A 26,006-nucleotide genomic window follows, 5' to 3' on the forward strand; every position below is an offset into this window, starting at 1 on the left:
AACATGACAGTCCAAAACCTCTGGGATGCAGCAAAGATGGTTATAAGAGGGAAGTATATAGCAACCGAGGCCTTTCTGAAGAAGGAAGAAAGGTCTCAAATACACAACCTAACCTTACACCTAAAACATTTGGAAAAAGAAGAGCAAATTAAGCCCCAAACCAACAGTAGAAGGGAAACAGTAAAGCGTAGAGCAGAAATCAATGATATCGAGAAAAAGCAACAACAGTAGAACAGATCAATGAAACCAGGAGCTGATTATTAGAAAGAATTAATAAATTGACAACCCCCTAGCCAGATTGATCAAAAAGAAAAAGGAAAGGACCCAAATTCATAAAATCACAAATGTGGGTGCCTGGGTGTCTCACTCAGTTAAGCGTCCAACTTCAGCTCAGGTCATGATCTCATGGCTTGTGAGTTCAAGCCTCGCATCGGGCTCCGTGCTGACAGCTCAGAGCCTGGAGCCTGCTTCAGATTCTGTGACTCCCTCTCTCTCTGCCTCTTCTCTGCTTGTGCTCTGTCTCTCTCTCTCAAAAGTAAATAAACATTAAAAATTTTTTAAAAATCATGAATGAAAGAGGAGAGATCACAACCAACACCACAGGAATGCAAACAATAATAGAATATCATGAACAATTATATGCCAACAAATTGGACAATCTGGAAGAAATGGACAAATTCCTAGAAACATAAACTGCCAAACTGAAACAGGGAAAAATAGAAAATTTGAACAGATCCATAACCAGTAAAGAAAGTGAATCGGTAATCAAAAATCTCCCAAGAAACGAGTCCAGAGCCGGAAGGCTTTCCAGGGGAATTCTATCAAACATCTAAAGAGTTAACACCTATTCTTTTGAAGCTGTCCCAAAAAATAGAAACAGAAGGAAAACTTCCAAACTGTTTCTACAAGGCCAGCATTACCTTGATTCCAAAACCAGACAAAGACCCCACCAACATTTTTGCATGAACACGTATGCAAAAATTCTCAATAAGGTCCTAGCAAACCACATCAAACAATACACTAAAAGAATTATTCACCACGATCCAGTGGGATTTATTTATGGGATGAAGGGCTGGTTCAATATCTGCAAATCAATCAATGTGATACATCACATTAATAAAAGAAAGGATAAGAACCACATGATCCTCTCAATAGATGCGGAAAAAAGCTTTTGACAAAATATAACATCCTTTTTTTATTCCTTAAAAAATTTTTTTATTGATTGATTGATTGTTTAATTTACATCCAAGTTAGTTAGCATATAGTGCAATAATGATTTTAGGAGTAGATTCCAGTGATCCACCCTCTATGTGTAACACCCAGTGCCCATCCCAAGTGTCTTCCTTAATGTCCCTTACCCATTTAGCCCATTTAACCCCCTACCCAACACCCTGCCAGCAACCGTCAGTTTGTTCTCTGTATATAAGAGTCTCTTATGGTTTGTCTCCCTCTCTGTTGTTATATTATTTTTGTTTCCCTTCTCTTATGTTCATCTGTTTTGTTTCTTAAACTCCACATCTGAGTGAACTCATATGATATTTGTCTTTCTCTGACTAATTTCACTTAGCATAAAACCCTCTGGTTCCATCCATGTAGTTGCAAATGGCAAGATTTCATTCTTTTTGATTGCCAAGTAATACTCCATTGTATATACCACATCTTCTTTATCCACTCGTCAGTCAATGGACATTTGGGCACTTTCCATACTTCAGCTATTGTCGATAGTGTTGCTATAAACATTGGGGTGCATGTGCCCCTTCGAAACACACACCTGTATCCCTTGGATAAATACCTAGTAGTGCAATTGCTGGATCGTAGGGTAGTTCTAGTTTTAATTTTTTGAGGAATCTCCACACTGTTTTTGAGAGTGGCTGCACCATCAGCAGTGCAAAAGAGATCCTCTTTCTCCACATCCTCACCAACATTGTAGTTGCCTGCATTGTTAATTTTAGTCATTCTGACAGATGTGAGGTTTTAATTTGTATGTCCCTAATGATGAGTGATGTTGAGCATATTTTCATGTGTCTGTTAGCCATCTGGATGGCTTCTTTGGAAAAGTGTCTATTCACATCTTTTGCCCATTTCTTCATTGGACTGTTTGTTTTTGGGTGTTGAGTTTGATAAGTTCTTTATAGATTTTGGATACTAATGCTTTATCTGATATGTCATTTGCAAATATCTTCTCCCATTCCATTGGTTGCCTTTTAGTTTTGTTGATTGTTTCCTTCAAGGTGCAGAAGCTTTTTATCTTGATGAGGTCCCAATAGTTCATGTTTGCTTTTGTTTCTCTTGCCTCTGGAGACATGTTGTGTAAGAAGTTGCTGCGGCTGAGGTCAGAGGTTTTTGCCTGCTTTCTCCTCTAGGATTTTGATGGCTTCCTGTTTCAAGTTTAGGTCTTTCATCCATTTTGAGTTTATTTTTGTGTATGGTGTAAGAAAGTGGCCCAGGTTCATTCTTCTGCATGTCTCTATCCAGTTTTCCCAGTAACATTTACTGAAGGGACCGTCTATATTCCATTGACTGTTCTTTCCTGCTTTGTCAAAGATTAGCTGGCCATACGTTTGTGGGTCCATTTCTGGGTTCTCTATTATGTTCCATTGATCTATGTATCTGTTTTTGTTCCAGTACCATACTGTCTTGATGATTACAGCTTTGGAATACAGCTTGAAGTCCAGGATTGTGATGCCTCCATCTTTGGTTTTCTTTTTCAGGATTGCTTTGGCTATACAGGGTCTTTTCTGGTTCCATACAAATTTTAAGATTGTTTGTTCTAGCTCTGTGATGAATGCTGGTGTTATTTTGATAGGATTGCATTGAATATATATGTTGCTTTGGGTAGTATCAACACTTTAACAATATTTGTTCTTCCAATCCTTGAGCACGGAATATTTTTCCTTTTTGTGTGCGTGTCTTCTTCAAGTTCTTTCATAAAGTTTCTATAGTTCTCAGTGTATAGATTTTTCACCTCTTTGGTTAGGTTTATTCCTAGGTATTTTATGGCTTTGGTGCAATTGTAAATGGGATCGAATCCTTGATTTCTCTTTCTGTTGCTTCATTACTGGTGTATAGGAATGCAACTGATTTCTGTGCGTTGATTTTATGTCCTGTGACTTTGCTGAATTCATGGATCAGTTCTAGCAGTTTTTTGGTGGAATCTTCTGGGTTTTTCAGGTAGAGTATCATGTTGGCTGCAAAGAGTAAAAGTCTGACTTCCTCTTTGCCAATTTGGATGCCTTTTATTCCTTTGTGTTGTCTGATTGCTGAGGCCAGGACTTCCAACACTATGTTGAATAACAGTAGTGAGAGCGGACATCCCTGTCGTGTTCCGGATGTTAAGGGGAAAGCTCTCAATTTTTCCTCATTGAAGATGATATTAGCTGTGGGTCTTTCATATATGGTTTTAAGATCTTGAGGTATGGTCCTTCTATCCCTACTTTCTTGAGGGTTTTTATCAAAAAAAGAACAGACCTACCAGTAATATTGGCCATTTTTATGGCCTTTTTTTTTTTTTGAGAAAAGTTTATTCCAGTCTTTTGCCCATTTTTAAATCAGGGTTTTTGTTGTTGAATTTTAAGAGTTCTCTGTTGTATTGTGAATATTAATATACAATGCTCTTCTCTGTCTCTTAAAATCTTTTTTTTTTAATTTAAAGTCAATTATGTCAGATATTAGCATAGAATATCTTAATTTCCCCCTCACATTTGAAGGACAGTGTTGCTGAATATAGGATTTTTAGTTGAAAGTTTTTTCTTTCAGTGCTTTAAATATATTGGCCCCCTGCTTTCTGGCCTCTAAAGTGACTGATTAAAAAAAATTTTTTTTTTTAACGTTTTATTTATTTTTCAGACAGAGAGACAGAGCATGAACGGGGGAGGGGCAGAGAGAGAGGGAGACACAGAATCGGAAACAGGCTCCAGGCTCTGAGCCATCAGCCCAGAGCCCGACGCGGGGCTCGAACTCACGGACCACGAGATCGTGACCTGAGCTGAAGTCGGACGCTTAACCGACTGCGCCACCCAGGCGCCCCTAAAGTGTCTGATTAAAAACTGTGATAATCTTACTGAGGATTGGTTGTATGGTATCAATCACTTATCTCTTGTGGCCTTCAACATTCTTATTTTGTCTTTGGCTTTTGATAATTTGATTAGAATGTGTGTTGCTATGGGTGTCTTTGAGTTCATCCTTCTTGGAGATCATTTAACTTCTTGGATCTTTATAGTCATGCCTTTATTAAAATTTGGAAAGATTTTGGACATTATTTCTTCAAATAATCTCTCTGTTCCCTTATCTCACTCTTCTTGAACTCCTAGAATGTGTATATTCGTCCACTTGGTGGTGTCCTACAGCTCCCTTAGGCCTTGTTCACATCAGTCTTTTTCTCTTTCCATTCTTTCAACTCGATCATTTCAATTTGCATTACCTTTAAGTTTATTGATTCTTTCTTCTGCCAACTCAAATCCATCTCTGAATCCCTTTAGTAATTTTTTTTTTAATTTTAAACACTGTAATTTTCAGCTCCGGAATTTCTTTTTGGTTTATTTTAGGTTTTCCATCTTTTTTATTGATATTTCCTTTTTGTTCACACATCATTTTCTTGACTTCCTCTGCATTTGCTTTTAGTTCTTTGAGCATCTTTAAAACCGTTGCTTTTGTCTTTGTCCAGGAAGTTTGCCATCTGGTCGTACTCAAGGGTAGTTTCTGTAGGTTTATTCTTATTTTCCTTGGAATGGGGACACCCTTTCCTCTTTATTTGTATACCTTATGATTTTTTTGTTGACAAGTTGGTATTTGAATCTTAAAATGTGATAATTCTGGAAATGAAATTTTCCCCCTTCCCCAGGGTTTACTGCCTTTTGCTTGTTTGTCTGTCTTGATTGCTGTAGGTGTTTCTGTGCTAGGCATAAGCTTGAGGTATAAAATCTTTTGAAGCCTTGTCTTAGCCTTTATTTTACCCTGAGCATATGTGGCGACTTTCTACAATCTCCTATATATATGATTGCTTTTGTATATCCTAGTCCTTCAATGTATGATTCCCAAAAGAAAGGAAAAAAAAGCAAAATTAAAGAAGGGGGAGAGAAGAAGACTCTGGCTTTTTAAATCCTCTAGAAATTATTTCAGTTAGTGGGGGAAGGACTGACAACTTTATAGTGGTGGAGATGCAACAATGGCTACCTGTCCCTGTGTCTGCACCTCCAGGATAAGAAGCAGCTATCAGTGATCAGAATACAGTTTCCTGATATTTAGAGGACAGGGTTTCTATTGTCTAACCTGATCCCATAAACTACCTACACAGTATTGCATGAACACTTGCATGGCTGCCTACCATGGGGCTTGGGGTGGGGTAGAGCATGGGTAGCCACTACCCATGATAAGAGCTGAAATTGACTGAAACTAACTGAAATTTAGTGAAATTTAGTGAAATTACTGAAGTAGTTAGCTTAGACAGACTAAATGTTACTGTGAGTTTAAAATAGCAATAGCAATCATGCAATCCCTTTTCACTTTTCTATTTCAAATGCCATTTCCAACATCGCTTTCAGGAAGCAGCATCTATGCACCTGCCAAGCCTTCCCCCTGGGACTCACAACCCTTGGAATAGACTCCAAAATTTCAGTTAGATTCTGCCAGCACAAATACCATTTACGTGGAAGGATGGATTCCTGGTGCTTTGTACTCAGCCATCTTCCCAAAATTCTCTTAATTCCAAGTTGTTCTTATTTCAATTGAAATATATTTTTTTTAATGCTTCTTTTCTGCCAGGGTTAGTGAACAGAAGATGTATATCTTTGCCCAAAATATCTATGAGATATGACACAGATCATAAGATAAACACATAATGAATACTGATTATAGATGATGATAAATGCTGTGAAGAAAAAGATACATGACCTAGAATCTTATCCTAGAACAGTTTTCTACAACCAAATTCCCACAAGTGTGTACTCCCTCCAAAGTCTATTCTTGTTTTAATCCTTCCCTTCTATTATGTTATTTATAATTTAGTTTTGTGTATGTCACATAATAGCTTCAGGCAATATAACGCTGAATTTTATTAAGAGGTAAGGTTGATTTTTGTTTTCCTCTTCCAATGAACACATATTAGGTTTGGCCACACCCCAGTGCAAGAAAGACTCAGCTGCCTGGCCAAGCACAACTCTATCTACGTTGTGGCAAATATTGGGGACAAGAAGCCATGCAATGCCAGTGACCCTCAGTGTCCCCCTGATGGCCGTTACCAGTACAACACTGATGTGGTATTTGATTCTCAGGGAAAACTGGTGGCACGCTACCATAAGGTAAAATTAATTTGCACACAGTTCAGATACTGAATGTTTAACAAAATAAAGTGGGAAAAAAGGGGAAAAAACATTAATGTTTATAATAAGCATACTTTAGAAGCAGAGTAGAGACAAAGCATAGAAAACGATGATTAGGCGTGGTAAGCTCCTATAAAGAGGCTCAAGAGGTTTTCTATGCATTTAGGAACACAGGAATGTATCTTTGGAAGTATGTGACAATCAGCAGGAGGTACCTGCACTGAAATATAATGTTGCCTTTTAGACTTTGTCTTTTTAAGGACATGCCCTGGCAATGGGTCAACACTAGAACAAAAAAACTACCTACCAGATAGACTTGGTTTTGAAAAGAAAGGAGCAATTTTGTCTATAGAAAATATTTAGGTGTTCTTGGCAAATAGAAGTTATCTATTTTACTCTTAGGTCTTGTAAGATTCAATAGGGTCTTAATACATAAGGATTCCCTTCTACAGATCTCTAAAATGTAGAGATTGAACCAAAGGCTCCTATCAGCCATAGTAATCTCTGATTCTGTAACACTTTTTCCCTGTGAGGACGGTGGTTATGGATGAAATTGGCACTAAGAGATGCTGGCTTGCACTTTTTCAGACACATTGACACCCAGGCCAACTTCTGAAAAGAGACTTTTACCCACTTCATCTTCTCTTTATTACAGTACAACCTTTTCATGGGTGAGGATCAATTCAACGTACCAAAGAAGCCTGAGGTTGTGACTTTTGACACCATCTTTGGAAGATTTGGCATTTTCACATGCTTCGATATACTCTTCCATGATCCCGCTGTTACTCTGGTGAAAGATTTCCATGTGGATACCATAGTTTTCCCAACAGCGTGGATGAATGTCTTGCCACATTTATCAGCTATTGAATTCCACTCGGCTTGGGCAGTGGGCATGGGGGTTAACTTCCTTGCAGCCAACATACACCACCCCCACAAGAGGATGACAGGTAATGTATAATCTCTAAGATGTACAAACTTTATGCCATAACCAAAAAAGCAAAATAATGATTTTTTCTAGCTAATGTGTACTCCTTAATATAATGTTTTCCAACTCTTATTTTTTGCACCTCTGGCTGGTGACATACCGTAGAATCCATCTCAATCTAAATTGTTTTGTAGATTTATTTAGTTCTATTCAACTTACAGGCACACTTTTTTTCCCCCTCAAGATTGACCACTTCTGACCCGAAAGTTTCTCTTATTGGCTTCTCAGTAGCAAACCCTGTTGGATTTCCTCTCACCTGTTTCCCTGTCAGTATATTTTACTGAAATTACTGAAATAGTTAGCTTAGCCAGACTAAATGTTAATGTGAGTTTAAAATAGCAGTAGCAATCATGCAATCCTTTTTCACTTCTCTATTTCAAATGCATTTCCAACATCACTTTCAGGAAGCGGCATCTATGCACCTGACTCTCCAAGAGCATTTCATTATGACATGAAGACAAAGGAGGGAAAACTCCTCATCTCACGACTGAATTCTTCTTCATACGACCCTGGAGTGGTAAATTGGGCTTCTTATGCCAGTAGTATAAAAGCATTCTCCACAGGAAATCAGGAATTTAAAAGTACTGCGTTTTTTGATGAATTCACCTTCTTGGAGCTGACAAGAGTCACAGGAAATTACACAGTTTGTCACAAAGAACTCTGCTGCCATCTAAGCTACAAGATGTCTGAGAAGAAACCAGATGAAGTTTATGCCCTAGGGGCATTTGATGGACTACATATTGTCGAAGGGAGTTATTATCTACAGGTAATGCTTGTTTTGCTGGCAGGGGCATTAACCAGGCAAAATATAGGACACCCAGTTGAATTTGACTCTCAGATAAACAATGAATTGTTTCATTGTAAGTGTGTCCCACTTCAAGAAAAAAAAATGGGGCCCACTTTAGACGATATATGCACACTAAAAATTTTGTTATTTACCTGAAATTCAAACTTAGTTGGGCATCCTGAATTCTTATTTGCCAAAACTTGCAATCCTAGATGTCCAATTTTAAACTGGCTGGAAAAAGACAGAAGATTTATTTACAGTACCCGCATTTAAAATGACACAGTAATCAAATTACAGATGATTTTAAAGGATGATTAACCTCTGATAGTTCTTCCCTGAACAAACATACCCATTTTCTTGATATGTTCGCTAAAGCTTTTTATTTTTATTTTTAATTTTTTTCAATATTTATTTTCGAGAGCAGGAGAGACAGAGCGTGAGTGGGGAGGGGCAGAGAGAGTGAGAGAGAGAGAGAGAGAGACGCAAAGAATCCGAAGCAGGCCCCAGGCTCTAGGCTGTCAGCACAGAGCCCAACACGGGGCTCAAACTCACGAAGTGCGAGATCATGACCTGAGCTGAAGTCGGACGCTCAACTGACTGAGCCACCCAGCCCCCTCCCCCCCCCTTTTTTTTTTTTAACTTAAGAACTTGACACTAAGTATGTCCTGGAGACATCTAGGGTTGACCTCTGAGACATGCAGTAGAGTAGTTTACTGGTGCAGAGACTTGGTATCTCGCAGCCTTCAACATCAAAGGAAGAGCTATGGTGAGTTGCAACAAGCAACTTCCATGTTCCTCTCATTCCGCTCTCCTCTTCCTTGATCTGGCTCCTATCCTATGTCACTCAGACTGTGCAACATCTGAACAGGGCTTCCTGTTGACAGTTTCAGCTCCATCCCATCCACTTCCCATACTCTAATTATACCAATTACTAAAAGCCATTTCTGATTATTTCCCTGCCTTGCTTAAAAAGCCTCACTGTCTTCTCATTGGCAAATCAACTTCCTCACCAAAAAGCTACTCAGAAATGCTTGACATGTACCTCTTCCTACTCTCTGTTCTCTTCTCTCACCTCTACCCACATGTGCCCTGGGCTCCTCTCGTGTTGAGGCATTTCTTCATCCCCAATGTGCCGGCATCTGCAGAACCTCTGGATGTTTGCACAGGTTGTCTCCTTTATCTATGATGGCCCCACCTCCTCACCATTCATGGTGCTTTTTGGGTGTTATCTTCACCCCGAGGGCTGCCCTGACACTTCCTGTAGCACCAAGCCCACCTCCCCACCCGAGCTAGGTACCTCAGGCATCCTACGCTCAGCTTTATTAAGGACATATTATGTGAAATGATGCACATCCTTGTGCATAAGTGCTGGAACTGTACCCAATGTGCAAAATGTTGTTTGCTGTATGATAAGCACCGTCTTAATGCATCTTTACCTGGACACTTGTTGAGTGACTACTGCATAGTAGGTGTATATATTCAGTGCTAATGATATGAAGACGAATAAGCCAAAACCCTCCTCTTGAAGAATTTAGCAGGGGGGAAAGACATAGGACCAGGTAATGTCAGTACAAATCGGCATGTGATAGAACATAGAGTGCATGTTTTGTTGTAGGAAATACTAAGGAGCTATACCTAGCCTGATTTGGGGATTCAGGGAGGTTTCTGGAGACATGATGTATGAGCTTATGCTCATACTATTCTCCAGATGAAAAAGAGTGGGAGGAAATTCTAGGTGGAGTGGAGAGTGTGAGCAAGGGTGAGGACATGTCAAGAAGTAGGGTATACGGGTCAGTGTCACTAAGGCATAAGGTAAGAAGCAAGGATTGGTGGAAGATGGGCTTAGAGGCAGGATCACGTTTGGCAGGATCTTACCCGTCATTCCTAAGGTTTGGGCTTTATTTTCTGGGTGCCAGTCTTATGTGGGAAGGTGTTCAGCCAGGGAATGATGTGATCAGATCTGCTGTTGAGTTAGATCGCTGTGGCAGCACTGTGGAGGGGGGACCGAGGGCACAAAGACTGGTTAGATTTTAAAAATAGCCCTATTAAAACCTGTATCAAGATTATGTCAGTAGGAGTAAGAGCAGGGTGTGGACTCTGGCAATATGTAGAAGTCTAAACTTAGTAGCTAATTGGATACAGAAAAGGAAAGCAGAATGAAGGGGCTAGAATGCCAGGTTTCCGACAAGAGTAGCTGGGTGAATGTATGTTTCAGGATGTTAGAAGGGGAGCAGGCTGGCAGTGGAGAGATGCTCAGTTCAGCTATGGATATTCTGGTTTCAAAATATTTATGGGACATTCAGCTGGAGCCCTGGTACCTGACATCACCAGCAGAGTCTGGAGCAGCACCCCAGATAAAACGTGTTAATGTGTCTGCTGGAAAACGTGGGATTATGCACCCTAAATAACTTAAAAACAGGATAGCCTTATGTTAGTTCAAGTTAGGTTTCAATGTCCAATGTGCTACAAAAGCCTTTATTTTCAAAGAAGTTTGGTCTTGGAATTAAGAATGAGGGATTTGGGTATTGGATTATATTCATAATCCTTCATAGTCTAACTGTGACGATAACTAATGCCAGAAAAATCTCTATAACACCAAAATCTAGTTCTTAACTAAGAAGAGAAGACAAAAAAAAAAAAAAAAAAAAAAAAAGGAAATAAGGGTACAATAACTCTGCATCTTGCCACGGAGATTTTCCAAATGTTCTATAGTGAATTTTAAGGACTTAGGGAAAGAAGGTGCTTGTAGCATTTTCTAGAGTAGAGGATGGTAAAAGATTGGGTAAAAATTTATAGCAGTGGTTATAGAAGAGTGGGAGAAGCAGCCTATGTATTTTAAAGAATCATTGAGTAAATCAATTAATAAAGAAGGAATAAACTAAACAAAAGTTCATTCCCTTTACCCCATATAACCTGGGAGATCTTCCTCCTGAGATTATTTTCTGTACCCTTTGTCCTCTCCATTTCCTCCCACCAAGGTAAGAGTCATCCAAATCACCAGCCTCTCTCTTCTAGAATGTGAAACTATTTCCCAACAGGGTAAGAAATTAGGGATATGACATGGTGAGAACATAGATTCTGGAGTCAGAAATTCTGGGTAAATCGCTTCTTAACTGTATAGTGGCCACCTGGCCCTGGGCCAACCTCTTTAAATCCCTGGTTCCTCATCTGTAACATGTGGATTCATTTTCATTCACCAAATATTTATGTAATGCTTTCTGTGTGCAAGCACTTGGTACAGCCTGAGGATATTAAGATGAGCAAGACAGATACTGTCACTGTCTTCATAGAGCTTAATGCTGGTGGGGACACAGCCATTGAAGAGAAAACTAAGGAAATCACTAGTTGATTTTAGCTGGGACAAATGTTTCCAAAGGAAAGTACCACGGACAATTAAACCATACAACTGGAGGACCTAACTTAATCCTAGGAGGGAAGTAAGAATGATGACAATAATAATAATAATAATTATTATTATTATTATTTATGGCATTTGGGGGAACTTTGATTTCATAAATAAATGTAAACAGTGACACCCGGGTGGCTCAGTCCGTTAAGCGTCTAACTCTTCATTTTGGCTCAGGTCATGCTTTCATAGTTTGTGAATTTGAGCCCCACATCTGGCTCCGCACTGTCTTCCTTTCTCTCTACCTCTCCCCTGCTCGTGCTCAATCTCTCTCTCTCTCTCCCTGCCCCCCCCCCGATCAAAGTAAAGAAATAAACATTAAAAATAAGTAAATATATAAACTAACAAATAAATGTAAAGAATTCAGCACCGTGCCTACACATAAAAAGTCCTCAATGAATGTTAACTTTTATTATTGTTGTTGTTGCTGCTAAAAAAAAGTAACATAAACTTTTAACTGTCAGACCTATACGACCAGGTTTGCTCACGTGAACACTGGCCGCATTGCAAGCAGGTCCTGAGTCAACTCCTTTGTTTCTTGAGTCCTTGTCATATGCCAGATGTTCTCTCCCTTCCTACCACCTGGATTGCCTCTATCACTTCTTTCTTCATTTTAATAAAAGTAATGCATGGGCACACCTAAGAAGACAGCACTAAAATCTTGTGAAACACCGGTTTCTTCCCTAATCCATCTTGTCCTTCTTTCTGAAGGCAAACACTTTTGAATCTTTTAACTGTTTCTTCTGAAATTTACTCGTCTGACATCATCTACCAGGAGCTAATGCGGAGTCCACAGACTCAGGGCTCAGTCCCACAAGACTGGTCCCCTCCCCATTTGAGGCTCCAATCGCAAGTCCAGGTTGTCACCCATGCTTCTGACCTGATTGACTGTAAATCAGGGGCTCCCGCGATCTCTGCCTTGGGCTTGCTAATTTTCTGGAATGGCTCATAGAACCTAAGAAAGTACCTCATGTACTACTGACAATTTATTACAGAGGACATTTCAAAGAATACAAATGAACAGCCAGATGAAGAGACACATACGGCAAGGTCTGGGAGTATCCCAAGCATAGGAGTTTCTGTCCCATGGAGTTTGGGGTATGCCACCTTCCCATCATGTAGATACGGCCTTCTTGTTCACCAACCTGGATTCTCTCTGAACTCCATACTTTAGGGATTTTCATGGAGGCTTAATTTCATGGACATGATTGATTCAAGTTATTGACCATTGGTGCTTAATTTAGCCTCCAGCTCCTCTTCCCTCCGCAGATATAGGGGTGGGGATGGCGACGCTGAAAATTCCAACTCTCTAACCAGGTGGTTGGTTTCCTGGTCACCAGTTTCCATCCTGTGGTTATTTAAGGCTCTCCAAAAATCTCCTCATTAACATGAACTCAGTCATGGTTGAAAGAGGCTTGTTATTAGTAACAAAAGCCCCTCTTTTCACATTTCACCTCTCATCACAAGGAAATTCCAAGGATTTTAGATCTCTTCTTGCCAGGCACTAGAAAAAGACCAAATATATATTTCTTACTATATTTTCTTACACAGTACCACCCACCTCCTTTGTTGTTGGTGGTGTAAGTTCCTGGAAGATCACTCTGAGTGGGTGATAAAATATTTTCAACTTACAAGTCTCAAAATGCCTTTCCTTTCATATTTGTTGGAGGATTTCCCTAAGTATAAAATTCAAGGTCATTGTATTGCTACTGAGAATTCTTGAGTTATTTTGATTCCTGGTGCTTTGTATGTGTATCCCTCTTCCTACTGTTTCCCCAGAAACCTTATAGAATTTCCTCCCCTCCATGGTTTCCTCTTCTGGAACTCCTATTTTTGGAATCATGTGTTTTTTGGGTTTGTCCTCTAATATTTTTGTATCTTTTCTTTGTTTTCTTTCTCTCTTTCTTCCTTTCTTTCTTTCCTGCTCTTTCTTTCTTTCTTTCTTTCTTTCTTTCTTTCTTCTTTTTTCTTTCTCTCTTTTTTTCATTTACTCCTCTTGATCTTTCAAGCCTTACATTGAGTCATTTATTTTTGTTGACATGTTTTTATTTTTCAAGAACTATTTTTTTGCTTTATGAATTTTTTTCTGTTGATGTTGTTTTGTGGATCCAGTATTTTATCTCTCTGAGACTGGTAAGGAATTTTTTTTACTTTTTTTTCTTTCTTTGAAATGTTTATTCATTTATTTTGAGAGAGAGAGAGAGAGAGAGACAATAAGGGTGAGTGGGGGAGGCACAGAGAGATGGGGGAGAGAGAATCCCAAGCGGGTGCTGCACTGTCAGTGCAGAGTTTGAAAGGGGCTCAATCTCCAGAGCTGTGAGATCGCAACTTGAGTCAAAATCAAGATTCAGACACTTAACTGACTGAGCCACCCAGGTGCCCTACAGAAAATTTTTTCTTGAAGCTTCTTCTCTTTAAATAGTCTCTTTTTCCCTGAAGTTTCTTTTATCTACCTGTTCTGCTCTCTCTTTCATGTTAGAAGCTTTCCTCAGAAATATAGTAACCCTTTAACCTTACCAAAAACTAAGTGAAGGGCCGAGCATGAGTGATATTTGCCCACTTAAACTTCAAAGTAGGGTGATCTAACCAGGCATTTTGTTAGGGGAAACAGTAAGTAAGTATATTTGGAGTAAGTATATTTGGAGACTTCCTCTTGGGATGGGTCAGGTTTCTCAGTCTTTAAAATTCTTCTAATTCTCTTCCTGAATAATGTTATCTAATTTAGCAAATTGAAATACAGGGTGCCCTAGTAAATTCAAAGTTTGGATAAACAACAAATATTTAAAAAATATAAGATTGTCCCATTCAATATTTGAGACATACTTACATACTAAAAACCATTTTTGATACTATTAGTATATTTAAACTTCAAATTTAAATTGGGCTCCTGTCCTGTATTTATCTGGTAATTTTATTTCTGAAGGGTAAATTCATTGCTGACAGCATCTAGAGAACCAGGTGGGAGCAATGACCTTGCTGGATGCATCCATGGTGGAGGGGGATGATCTCAACAAAATTTCATTCATGTAATCCCCTTCAACCAGGTTTTTCAAAACCTCTACTAAAAATCATCTGCCTTACCCTCTCTGGGAATAAATGCCCCATCTTTTACTGGAATAGAAGAAGGAGAGTTGCCCATCCATGGTGGGGGACTCAGAATCTGAGGCATACTTAACAAATTCCTACCAATTTTCCTTACATTAGCCACCACAACTTTACCAGTTCCTGAGGTACCTGGTGCTCCCAGGGGTGGAATCTTCTGAGTATCCTGCCGTGTAGATAGGGTTGATTCGTGGTTCTCTTATTGCCAGATTAGGACTTGGCTTTCCTTAGGCTTGGGAAATCAGTCACTACTTTTGCATCGACCGTCCCAACTTCCAACATTAAGCCATGCTCTAGCCTCCTGTTTTCCTATCCTTATGGGTTCATGTCTTAAACAAACAAACCAAGTTTGGCTTAGGTAAGATATAGGGAATAAAACAGACGCATGTATTCATTGTTCCTTTATCTGAAAGCTATTTGTATCCCATCTTAACATACTTGCTCTAAAGCTCTTACTCTCTGACTTCAAAAGTAGAAACAGGGAGACCAGTTAAAGCTGCTGCTTTAGTCAGGCAGGAGGTAAGGTGGCTTGAAATAAGGTTTGGAAGATGCAGTACAGGTTCAATGAATATGGATCTTCCTTTTGGGGACTTTGCATCTGCATAGTGAGATGATCCCTATACTTAGATTTTACATTTACATTTACATGTACATTACATTTACATTATTATGTAGTAGAGTAGAATATAACTGTGTAGTATAGTGAGAACTATTTCAGTTCTTGCTCAGATATAAAGTGTGTGACTTTTCCCATTCACAGGGATTGCCTCTAGATCAACTCTAGGGTTCATTACAACTTTAAATTTCTTTTATTGCGGGAAATAGGCAAAAACGTAGAGATGAAACTAGATTTAACCTTTTGGGGAAAAAATGGAAGTCAATGATTAAAAGCATTGCCAGCTTGAGAACAATGAGGGTATAGTTGTTCATCGCTATAGACCAAGGGTCTGATTGTTTCTTCATGAGATTTAATCTGTTTGACCGTGAATGGCAGAAAGCATTAGGGTCTGAAGTCATTTATTTTTATTACTAGTTGAATTAGCTATCCATCAATGAATTGAATTAATCGAATGGAAAAAATAACATTATTTTATCAAACAAAAGAGCCTAGGCATTGCAGAGGCAATATTTGTAGGTCAGAAGGGTGCATCAGTTGGCTTTCTTAGGACTCACTGGTTTGCATTTACTTTCCTAGATTTGTACTCTGCTGAAGTGTAAAACACCAAACTTACGCACTTGTGGTGATGCGGTTGAATCTGCTTCCACCAGGTTTGAAATGTTTTCCCTCAGTGGCACTTTTGGAACCCGATATGTCTTCCCTGAGGTGTTGCTGAGTGACAGTCAGCTTGCACCTGGGGAATTTCAGGTAAGAATCTTTGCTGAATATTGACAATTCATTTCATGTAAGAGGGAGCACTTTTTGAGTATGAAACCGACTCAAGTGTTTACAAATATCACAAAAATCTCCATTTGGAAAGGATAAAATTGTTTTTAGGAATCAGGAGGCACACTGAGCAGGCTGAATTTTTTGTCTGGAAATTCTTACTATAGTAATTAGTGTCCTTGAGAATAATATATATATGTATATACATATATATATTATGTACATAATATATATGTATATATATTATGTATACATATATACATATATATATTATGGAGACTACTGGGAGGGGGATGGCTGTTTCGGATCCCCCTGAGTAGGAAGAAGACTCCAGAAGGGTTTTAGGACCAGTCTCACCAGAGGGAACCCCTTCACATCAAGAGCAGTGATAGCCTAGCAAAAATAAAGGGAGTTCCTTTCATTGTTGTGTAAAGACCTTCTGTGATCACAGGAGGAAAAAGAAGGAAGGAAAAGCTGAGGAGAGAGAATCTGATGGTAGCTGAAATTGTCAAGAAACAAAACACGTTTTTTTTTTTTTTTTTAAAGGCCGGAAGTAGTTCCTTACTGTATAAGCTCTGCCCAGCCACATTCTTCCCCTGGCTTTCCTGCAGGTTCTGCTCTTACTCTGTATTCCTTGTAGGAACAGCCACTGTGGGGCATTGGGTCAATGAACATGGTGGGGGGCTGTGGTGAGCGAGTGACAGGGTTGACAGAGGCTCGGCTCAACCCCCTCAGTCAGTCCCTTCTGTCCACTTGGAAGAGCCTATTTTGTCTGAGAGCATTCGATTTCCCAAACCCACTGCTTTATGCTTGCTTCCTCATGGAATGCTTCCTCAAATAAGTCAATTATAAGATATTGGTTGTAGCCATTTCAATAATAAATGAATCCATGCTAATTCCACACCTCCAATTTTTCCCGTGATCTGCACCATTTCAAAATTTCTGACAGAAGGTAGCCATTATTATTTTTACTGTTTCTTCATCCAGTTGCCCTGAATTTTAAAAGCGTGTGGTGGGGTTGTAGAACTTGCAGGGAGACCCGGTTAACTTCTCTGTGCTTTAATTAGGTGTCAAGTGATGGACGCTTGTTTAGCGTGAAGCCGCCATCGGGACCTGTCTTGACCGTAACTCTGTTTGGGAGGTTGTACGAGAAGGACTGGATATTAAAGGCTTCATCAGACCTCAGGGCACAAGCACCGGGAGTAATGCTCGTAGTTATAGCACTGACTGTGTGCTCATTCAGTTGGTAAAATAGTTCTATTTCCCTTTTTATTTTGCATGATTTAAAAAATGATGGGTGACAACAGAAGCATGGATCTGGGCTTTTGATAAGAGTGGTCATGGTCTTTTGTACAAGTGAATACAATTATTTATACGTATGTATTTCTCTGTTTTTAGACGCACACACACACACACACACACACACACACACACACACACCAGATAATAGAAGCCAGATACACAGTGACATAATTTTGAAAGGTAAAATCCATAAAATGAGAATAACAATTATACCCACATTTTAGGGATTTTTGGTGGGGAAAAAAAAATACACTTCTAGTCCTTAGACCAGTTACTGGATCATGGAAAGGACTGCACGTGTGCTAACTATCACAACTGTGAATGGCTGTCACAGGAAAACCATGCACGATATATTGACTGCTAAAATTACATCACTCTAATTGTCTAAAGTGCAAACATTTTCCAATGGTTCAGTCACCCTGCATATTTCAGTTAGAAAATCAGTGAATTCGGGGTGCCTGGGTGGCTTAGTCGGTTAAACATCTGACTTGAGCTCAGGTCATGATCTCAAAGTCCATGAGTTTAAGCCCTGTTATTGCGCTCTGTGCTGACAGCTCAGAGCCCGGAGCCTGCTTCAGATTCTGTGGCTCCCTCTCTCTCTCTGCCCCTTCCCCACTCATGCTCTGTCTCTCAGAGCGTGTCTCTCAATGAATTCAACATCAGCTAATTGGCTTTGGCTTGGTACCTAGCAATGAGGTATTCTAGAAGGCAGCTGGGCTTCCACCTAGGAACTTGTTAGAAGGCCTTCATGTTTTTTGTGGTTTTTAGCGTCTCTTTAGTGTTTTGTCTACCTTGTCAGCCTATAAGTATAGTAATAAGGAGGCTCTAAGACATTTACCAAATCTGGCCTGTAATCTATTTTCGCATAGGCTGTTAGCTAAGAAAGGGTTTTATGTTTCTAAATGGTTGAAAAAGAGGAAGAAACCCAAGAAGAAGAATATTTTGTGATACATGAAAACGATCTAAAGTTCAAATTTTAGTCTTAATACCTAAAGTTTTATTGAACACAGCCACATTTGTTTAAGTATTGCTGATGACTGGTTTTTTTTTTTAATAAAAAAAAATTTTTTTTTTAACGTTTATTTATTTTTGAGACAGAGAGACACACAGCATGGACGGGGGAGGGGCAGAGAGAGAGGGAGACACAGAATGAATCGGAAGCAGGCTCCAGGTTCTGAGCCGTCAGCCCAGAGCCTGACGCGGGGCTCAAACTCACAGACCGCGAGATGGTGACCTGAGCTAAAGTCGGACGCTTAACCGACTGAGCCACCCAGGCGCCCCTGCTGATGACTGTTTTTATGCTATGGTGACAAAGTTGACACAGAAAAGCTGTTATGGCCAGTTATGGCCAGTTATGGCCAGAAAAGCTGCAAATATTTACTGCTTGGCCCTTTCCACAAAAAAGTTTGTTAACTCCTGCTCTGAAGTATTAAATAACTACAGATGTTAGTATTAAAAGCCTTTAAAGCAATTCAGTGGGCATTTTGCCTGTGTCTTTCATAAAAAGAGAAATAGAATATCTTTATTTGCTTTGTATTATATACCATCACGCACACATGTGCAAAGATTACCTTGATTAACGTATGGCCAAATGTGCTAAGTAGATTAATACCCCAAATAAGATGATTTTTATAAACATGGTTGATATCCATTCACTGTAAGATACCACATCACAAAGCCTTTTGATGGATTTGGTATGTTCTCAAATTCCTGGGAGAAAGCACATTAGTTTTTATTTTCAAATTTTTCCTGGAGATCAACTAAGAACCATTCATATGAATACACTATCTGGTATTTTAACTTCGGCAAACTCACCAGCTTGCCTTAGAATGATTTTTCTTAAGATTAAACATTACAGGGGCGCCTGGGTGGCGCAGTCGGTTAAGTGTCCGACTTCAGCCAGGTCACGATCTTGCGGTCCGTGGGTTCGAGCCCCGCGTCGGGCTCTGGGCTGATGGCTCAGAGCCTGGAGCCTGTTTCCGATTCTGTGTCTCCCTCTCTCTCTGCCCCTCCCCCGTTCATGCTGTGTCTCTCTCTGTCCCAAAAATAATAAATAAACGTTGAAAAAAAAAAAGATTAAACATTACAGGCAATGAATTTACTTTTTTAAAAATGGTATTTACAACATCCATACCCAGATCTGATTACTTTTTCACTGTGCATTTCTTTAACACATGCATACGTATTTTACGATAGTTTTGATGTGCTTTTTAACTGTGATTTTTATTTCTTTTGCGTAAAACATTTGTAATACTCTTTTCATACAAACAACCCAATTCCAAAAAAGACCAATGCTCAAATATATGTTCCTTAATCTCTTTATACCTTGATCAATTTGAATGGTCCTGTCTATGGCCATACCACCCTGAACGCACCTGATCTCCTCTGAATGGTCCAGAGAGCAATTTTTGATACTTCCTCATTTAAAGATATCATTTGTTATCAACTTCATGATGATGATGTAACCACTTCCTCTCTCACTGTAGTAGCCTTTTTCCAAGCTGGTCCCCAGTGATTCCCACCCAGGCTCCATGGAGAAATTCTCCACGATTGTTTTGTTGCTATTGATTCTTATATTAATTTTTATATAGCTTCTGAGCCTTGTCACTTATAATAAATATGAATTCATTCTTACTTGTATTATAACACATATCTGTTATTCAGCTCTGCTTCAGTGTTCTATTGATTTTACTTATTTGGTCTTTTAGTTTTTTTATCGAAACAATCTATTTCAGGTCTCCTATAGGCTGAATTACGTCCCCCCTCAAATTCACGTATTGAAGTCTGAATTTCATACCTCAGAATGTGATTGCATTTGAAGATAAAGTCTTTTAAGAGGTAAAATGATGGCATTAGGGTGGGCCCTAATCCAATATGACTGGTATTCTTATAAGAAGAGAAGGTTAGGGGGTGCCTGGGTGGCGCAGTCGGTTAAGCGTCCGACTTCAGCCAGGTCACGATCTCGCGGTCCGTGAGTTCGAGCCCCGCGTCAGGCTCTGGGCTGATGGCTCGGAGCCTGGAGCCTGTTTCCGATTCTGTGTCTCCCTCTCTCTCTGCCCCTCCCCCGTTCATGCTCTGTCTCTCTCTGTCCCAAAAATAAATAAATAAAAAAAAAAAAAAGAAGAAGAGAAGGTTAGGACATAGACACTATGGAAACTATGTGAAACTATGTGAAGACACAAAGGAAGATGGCCATCTACAAGCCAAGGAGAAAGGCCCTCAGAAGAAATCAACCCTGTTGACAGTTTGATTTGGATTTCTGGCCTCCAGAATCTTGAGAAAATAAATTCCTGTGGTTTAAATTAATCCGTGGTACTTTATAATGGCAGCCCTAAAAAACCAGTACAAATTCTAATCCCCTCTCCTCTCCATTTCTACCATAAATTGAAGCTTAAACAGAATGGTTACCTAGTTAAGTAGATCCAGCTAGCTTGGTTCCATGAGACTCAACTAGATACTCTCAGAGAACCATTGCTGATGAACTGGTGCCGAAACCATCAGACCATCTGAATGTTGGGAAAGCAGAAAGTCGCACGGATGAAATCATGTACTTGATCTGTCCTTAAATATTCTTTTTTAGTAACAAAAGAATCTGTTGATACAACTTAGTGAAACAAAGGACATCGTTGAAGTCAAAAACATCTCTCAACCGGTAGACTATCCACATAGCCCGAGATCAGCCCCACACTATACGAAGCATGCCCTTCTGCAAAGGAGAGCATGATCCATACCAGTAATATATCATTTTGAAATAAACATTTTTGTGGTAGATACTTTTCAAAAAAAAATACTATCCCATCCAATAATATTTGAGTAAAATTCACCTTATACTTTTGGGTGATATTAACTACCTTTTAAAAAGGGCCCATTAGAAAATAACCCCCTATGTATTTAGGGACCACAATCATCATGGCAAGCCTCAATATTTCATACAATTTTAATTTAAAGAAGAAAATTGTTGTAACGGTGTTAAGTTTAAAATATTAAAGCCTTCGATAAACGCTAAGGGCTTCTTTGCTATTCTATTTTGGCAAATATATCACATATCCATTGTAGCACAGCAAATTACTGGCAACGTAACAGCTTAAAACTGCAAACATTTATTATCTGACACAGTTTCTAGGAGTCAGGATCTGGGAATGGCTTAAATGGGTTTTCTGGCTTAAAGTCTCTCTTAACGTTGTAATAAACCTGTCCCCAGGGTTACAATCATCTTAAGTTCCTCTGGGCCTGAAGACTCCACTGCTAAGATCACTCACATGGTTGTTGATGGTCCTCAGCTCCTTGCTGGAAGCTGGCTGTGGCCTTTTTCCTTATGCATGGGCTACCTGAAATTTTTCACAAAAAAGCAACTGGCATCTCCAAGAGTGAGTGATGAGATAGACAAATATACCTATCTATATCTGTATCTATATCTACATCTACATCTATATCTATATCTATATCTATATCTATATCTATATCTATATCATTGATATCTATATCATCTATATCTATCTATATCCATATCATGTGTATCTATATCATCTATATCTATATATAGAAGGGTGTGGATATTTCAGTCTTTTATAGCCTAATTTTGGAAGTGACATCACTTCTGCCATACGCTATTTGTCATACAGACCAACAGTGGTACAATGTGGGAGAGAATCACACAAAGGTAAGAATATCAAGAGACAAGGATCTTTGCAGATCAATTGGGATGCTGGCTGTTACGATAAGTATGTATTTATATTTATATGTATTTCTATATAATTTTAAAACATAGGACCGTTTCCTTTTCTTTTTGCTATATATGTAATATGTCTTTCAAAATATACTCCCAATATTTACATCTGAAAAGTATTGTGCCAAAGGACTTTCTACAATTATTTTCTATGCTAAAGATTAAATAATTTAATGATTTCTGCTCTTGGTAAAATTTAAATTGGTTGGATTAACTCATTTATGGTGACATCATCTTCTCCTGATACACACCTGTGACTTTTACATTCACTTCTTAGAAGTCTACTTTATAAAAGAATGCACACTAAAAAGTAACATAGAATAGGGTTGCCTGGGTGGCTCAGTCGGTTGGGCGTCCGACTTCGGCTCAGGTCATGATCACGTGGTTCATGAGTTCGAGCCCCGAATTGGGCTCTGTGCTGACAGCTCAGAGCCTGGAGCCTGCTTCGGATTCTGTGTCTCCCTCTCTCTGCTCCTCCCCCACTCTCTCTCTCTCTCAAAAATAAACAAAGCTTAAAAAAAAAAAGTAACATAGAATAAACAGCATAAGTTCCAGAATCATTAATTCATGAAATGACACTACTAGGAAAAAGGGTCTTAAGAACATCAACATATTAACTGTTTTTTTTTTCTTTTTGAATCAGCAAGGATTTTTTTCTACTAATCTATAAAAATATAAAACAAATGGAAAGTAACAATTGACGTGTTCTGAATATGGCAACAATCAACTAGAAAGTCATTATCATTGTCAGAAGCTGCTCTGAAATCTATCACTTGGCTCTTACTTCGAAAATTAACCTCGCATTCCCCACATTCTTCCAATTCTCTATTCTGGATGTCTTGAGTGTATTCCAAATGCATTACCTTAATTTTGCTTTTGTAATCACCGAGTCTTGGATGGGGAAAATACCTATATCCACGAGTAATACTGTAGCATGCTGCCATAATCAACAAGTTTAGTGTTTTAAGTACAGACACTACAAAACCAAATTTCTTTCACTCTGCTATACTTTTTCTTTATCGTGTGTATTAGTCAGGATAGGCTAGCTTGTGGCGTAGTAACAAAGAAAACCAAATATCTCCTGGCTAAATAAGATGAAAATTCATTTCTCACTCAAAGTCTACTCCAGGGCAGCTAACCTCTATGTCAAAGCTCAGAACCTCAGGCTTTTTCATTGTGTGTTGTTTCCTTATTACCAATGCTCCCATAATTTCTGGAGCATGACAGAAGAATATGGAGAAATTGCACACTGTCTTTTAAATGCTTTCATCTAGGAGCGAACGGGTGGCTCAGTTGGTTGGGCATCTGACCCCAGCTCAGGTCATGATCTCGTGTTTTGTGAGTTTGAGCCCCACATTGGGCTCTGTGCTGTCAGTGTGGAGCCCACTTCAGATCTTCTGTCCCCCCTACTCTGCCCTTCCCCTGCTATGTGTGCTCTTTCTCTCTCTCAAAAATGAATAAACATTAAAAAAAAATGCTTTCATCTAGTGATACTTGTCATTCCCATTTGTATTTTCTTGGCCAAAGCAAGTCCTATGGACTTGCCAAATTTAAATGCACAGAAAGCATAATTTCCCTGTGTGTCCAGGAAAGGGAAGGGATTCATAAATATTGGTTAGCACTAGTAATAGCTATCATTTAATGAAAGTCTTCAAAGGCATATATTTTACGTTCTTTTTCCACTTCCATTTATTTCCACCCAATAAATGTCTGCCATGAGTCACCAGCACTGCTATTTATCATTTATTTTCCAATGTATAGTGAGACTATAATCCTTGCCTCCTACCCCATACTTGGTTGACAGCCCCATGTGCCTGCCAATTGCAAGTCAAGATGACCACTTCCTTCAAACTTTACTTGCCCTTTCCATTAATCTGAAGGCAACTTCGCCTGTGTCTTCTTACCCAGAGTATGCAAAGACATCACTAATGTCTTACGTATAGTGTTTCATAGTTTACAAAACATTTTCAGATACATTTTCTATTATTTCACAAAGTGGGTACTTTTTTTTTTTTCTTCTTCCATTTTTTACCTTAGAGAGCAAAGTGTTGTTTTCTGCTCCTTACTTAGGTGTATCAGATATCAGATCCTCAAATGGGAATCTTTTAATTTTATGTCCAATGCTTTTTCTAGTATTACAGGTTACTAATGGTTTCTTACACACTAGACTGTGGCTTTCTGAAAGACTCAGTGTTAATCTTGTTGATTGAAATGCTAGATACTGATTATTTGCTTAGTGATTGTTTGCTTAGGATTATTATTATAGGATTATTATTATATTTTTAAGAATATTTTTAAAAATTTTTTAATGTTTACTTACTTTTGAGAGACAGAGAAAGAGAGAGAGAGAGTGAGCAGGAGAGGGACAAGGAGAGAGGGAGAGAGAGAATCCCAAGCAGGTTCCATGCTGTCAGCATAGAGCCTGATGTGGGCTCAAATTCACGAATTGTGAGATCATGACCTGAGTCAAAATCAAGAGTTGGAAGCTTAACCAACTAAGCCACCCAGGCACCCCTTTGCTTAGTGATTATTAAAGCCAGGTTTTAATTGCATCCTTACCTTTACAGGAAAGATATGCCACACTCTACATAGTCTCATAGCTTTAATAGCTCAGACTTTGACAGAATGCAGGATGAGAGCTAAGGTGAAAGTACACGATTAATATTAAAGCATATATATCTCCTGGAACAAATATTGAACTTAGTTGGTCATATTTGTTGACGTGGCATGGAGAATAAGAATTTGCCTTGAAAAATTAGGAGAAGATTATCAAAATGAAGAGTGGGAACTTTTCAGTCTTGAGAGGTAAGTTTAGAAGCATCAATGACTATGTGTTAACAGAAGAGTGAGCTCTTTTAATCTTTCTATTTTGAAATTAGTTGCATATGGTGGTCTAGCCACAGAAATATGGCAAGAGCTCTTATCAGTGTTAGCAGCCATTCAGCTATCAATACCTTCTAGAAACTTTGAACTCCTGCCAAGGCAAATAAGGCCCACCTGTCAGTATGGTGGTAGATTACCTAATAAAAAGTTAATGTTTGGGCAATGTGCTTTGTAGACATGTTGATTGGATAAACTTTGAAGTGAGTTGTGAAAATATTAGTAAAACAAAATACTCTTTTAACAGATTGCAGTGTTGACTTAACTGAAATTCATTGTGAACCAGCTGATTTTTTTCTTTCTGTCTATGATAAAATTTCATCTTGTTCTATCAAAGACAATTACTGAGGGTTTATTTGCTGTTGCAATATGAATAAAAATTGATTGAAAAGCCTGCCACTGTGTACCTAGTTATAGGAAAGTAGTTGTTCTAGAGGTAGATTATGAAAGCACTATGGCAAAAAAATAAAATAAAATCTAAACACTGAAATTATTCCTTAAGGACATATATAATTTAATTTTAACTGAAATAAAGATGTGAGCTTTATCTTCAGAGACTGTTGATAAAAATATATTACAATGATGTTAGTTATTAAGACAATTGCAAATACTAGTTTGAAAATGTTCTGATACTACTATTTAGTTTGTTATCACATCACCTTGCTTAGCTTGTAATTAATAAGAATCCCCAACCCACCGATCCATAGATGGATGTTAGCTGAAATTTTCTTTAAAAAAAATTTTTTTTTCCAACGTTTATTTATTTTTGGGACAGAGAGAGACAGAGCATGAACGGGGGAGGGGCAGAGAGAGAGGGAGACACAGAATCGGAAACAGGCTCCAGGCTCTGAGCCATCAGCCCAGAGCCCGACGCGGGGCTCGAACTCACGGACCGCGAGATCGTGACCTGGCTGAAGTCGGACGCTTAACCGACTGCGCCACCCAGGCGCCCCTGAAATTTTCATTAAGGTAGTAATTATCTCAGTTTTCCCTATCCAGCTATTTGGAGGGTATTGGGAATAAACCAGAGAGATTTCATGTAATGCCTTTTGCCCAGTGACTGGTCTAAGTTCAGTAAGTTTTTCCCCCTCCTTTTCTCTTCTCTTCCTCTTTCTCT

The 26,006-nt window shown here is 38.9% G+C and overlaps 1 protein-coding gene across 5 annotated transcripts in view; it reads left to right on the top strand.

The window, feature by feature from the left end:
- Nucleotides 1–21,289, top strand: part of VNN1 (vanin 1) — a 75,572-nt gene extending 54,283 nt beyond the window's left edge. For 4 of the 5 annotated variants that reach the window (XM_040449163.1, XM_040449164.1, XM_040449166.1 and 1 more), the window contains exons 5-10: nt 6,104–6,296; nt 6,973–7,264; nt 7,707–8,068; nt 15,793–15,963; nt 17,049–17,227; nt 20,019–20,153. In XM_040449163.1, coding sequence (XP_040305097.1) covers nt 6,104–6,296; nt 6,973–7,264; nt 7,707–8,068; nt 15,793–15,963; nt 17,049–17,227; nt 20,019–20,034 — 1,213 coding nt within the window. In that variant the 3' untranslated portion in view covers nt 20,035–20,153. Of the gene's footprint in view, nt 1–6,103; nt 6,297–6,972; nt 7,265–7,706; nt 8,069–15,792; nt 15,964–17,048; nt 17,228–20,018; nt 20,186–20,415 lie in introns of those variants that run through there. The other variant, XR_005782718.1, reaches the window with a different exon arrangement.
- The last annotated feature ends 4,717 nt before the right edge of the window (nt 21,290–26,006 follow it).

Source organism: Herpailurus yagouaroundi, unplaced genomic scaffold (assembly GCF_014898765.1).
Source record: "Herpailurus yagouaroundi ecotype Mexico unplaced genomic scaffold, PumYag 198, whole genome shotgun sequence".
Lineage (NCBI taxonomy): Eukaryota > Metazoa > Chordata > Mammalia > Carnivora > Felidae > Herpailurus > Herpailurus yagouaroundi.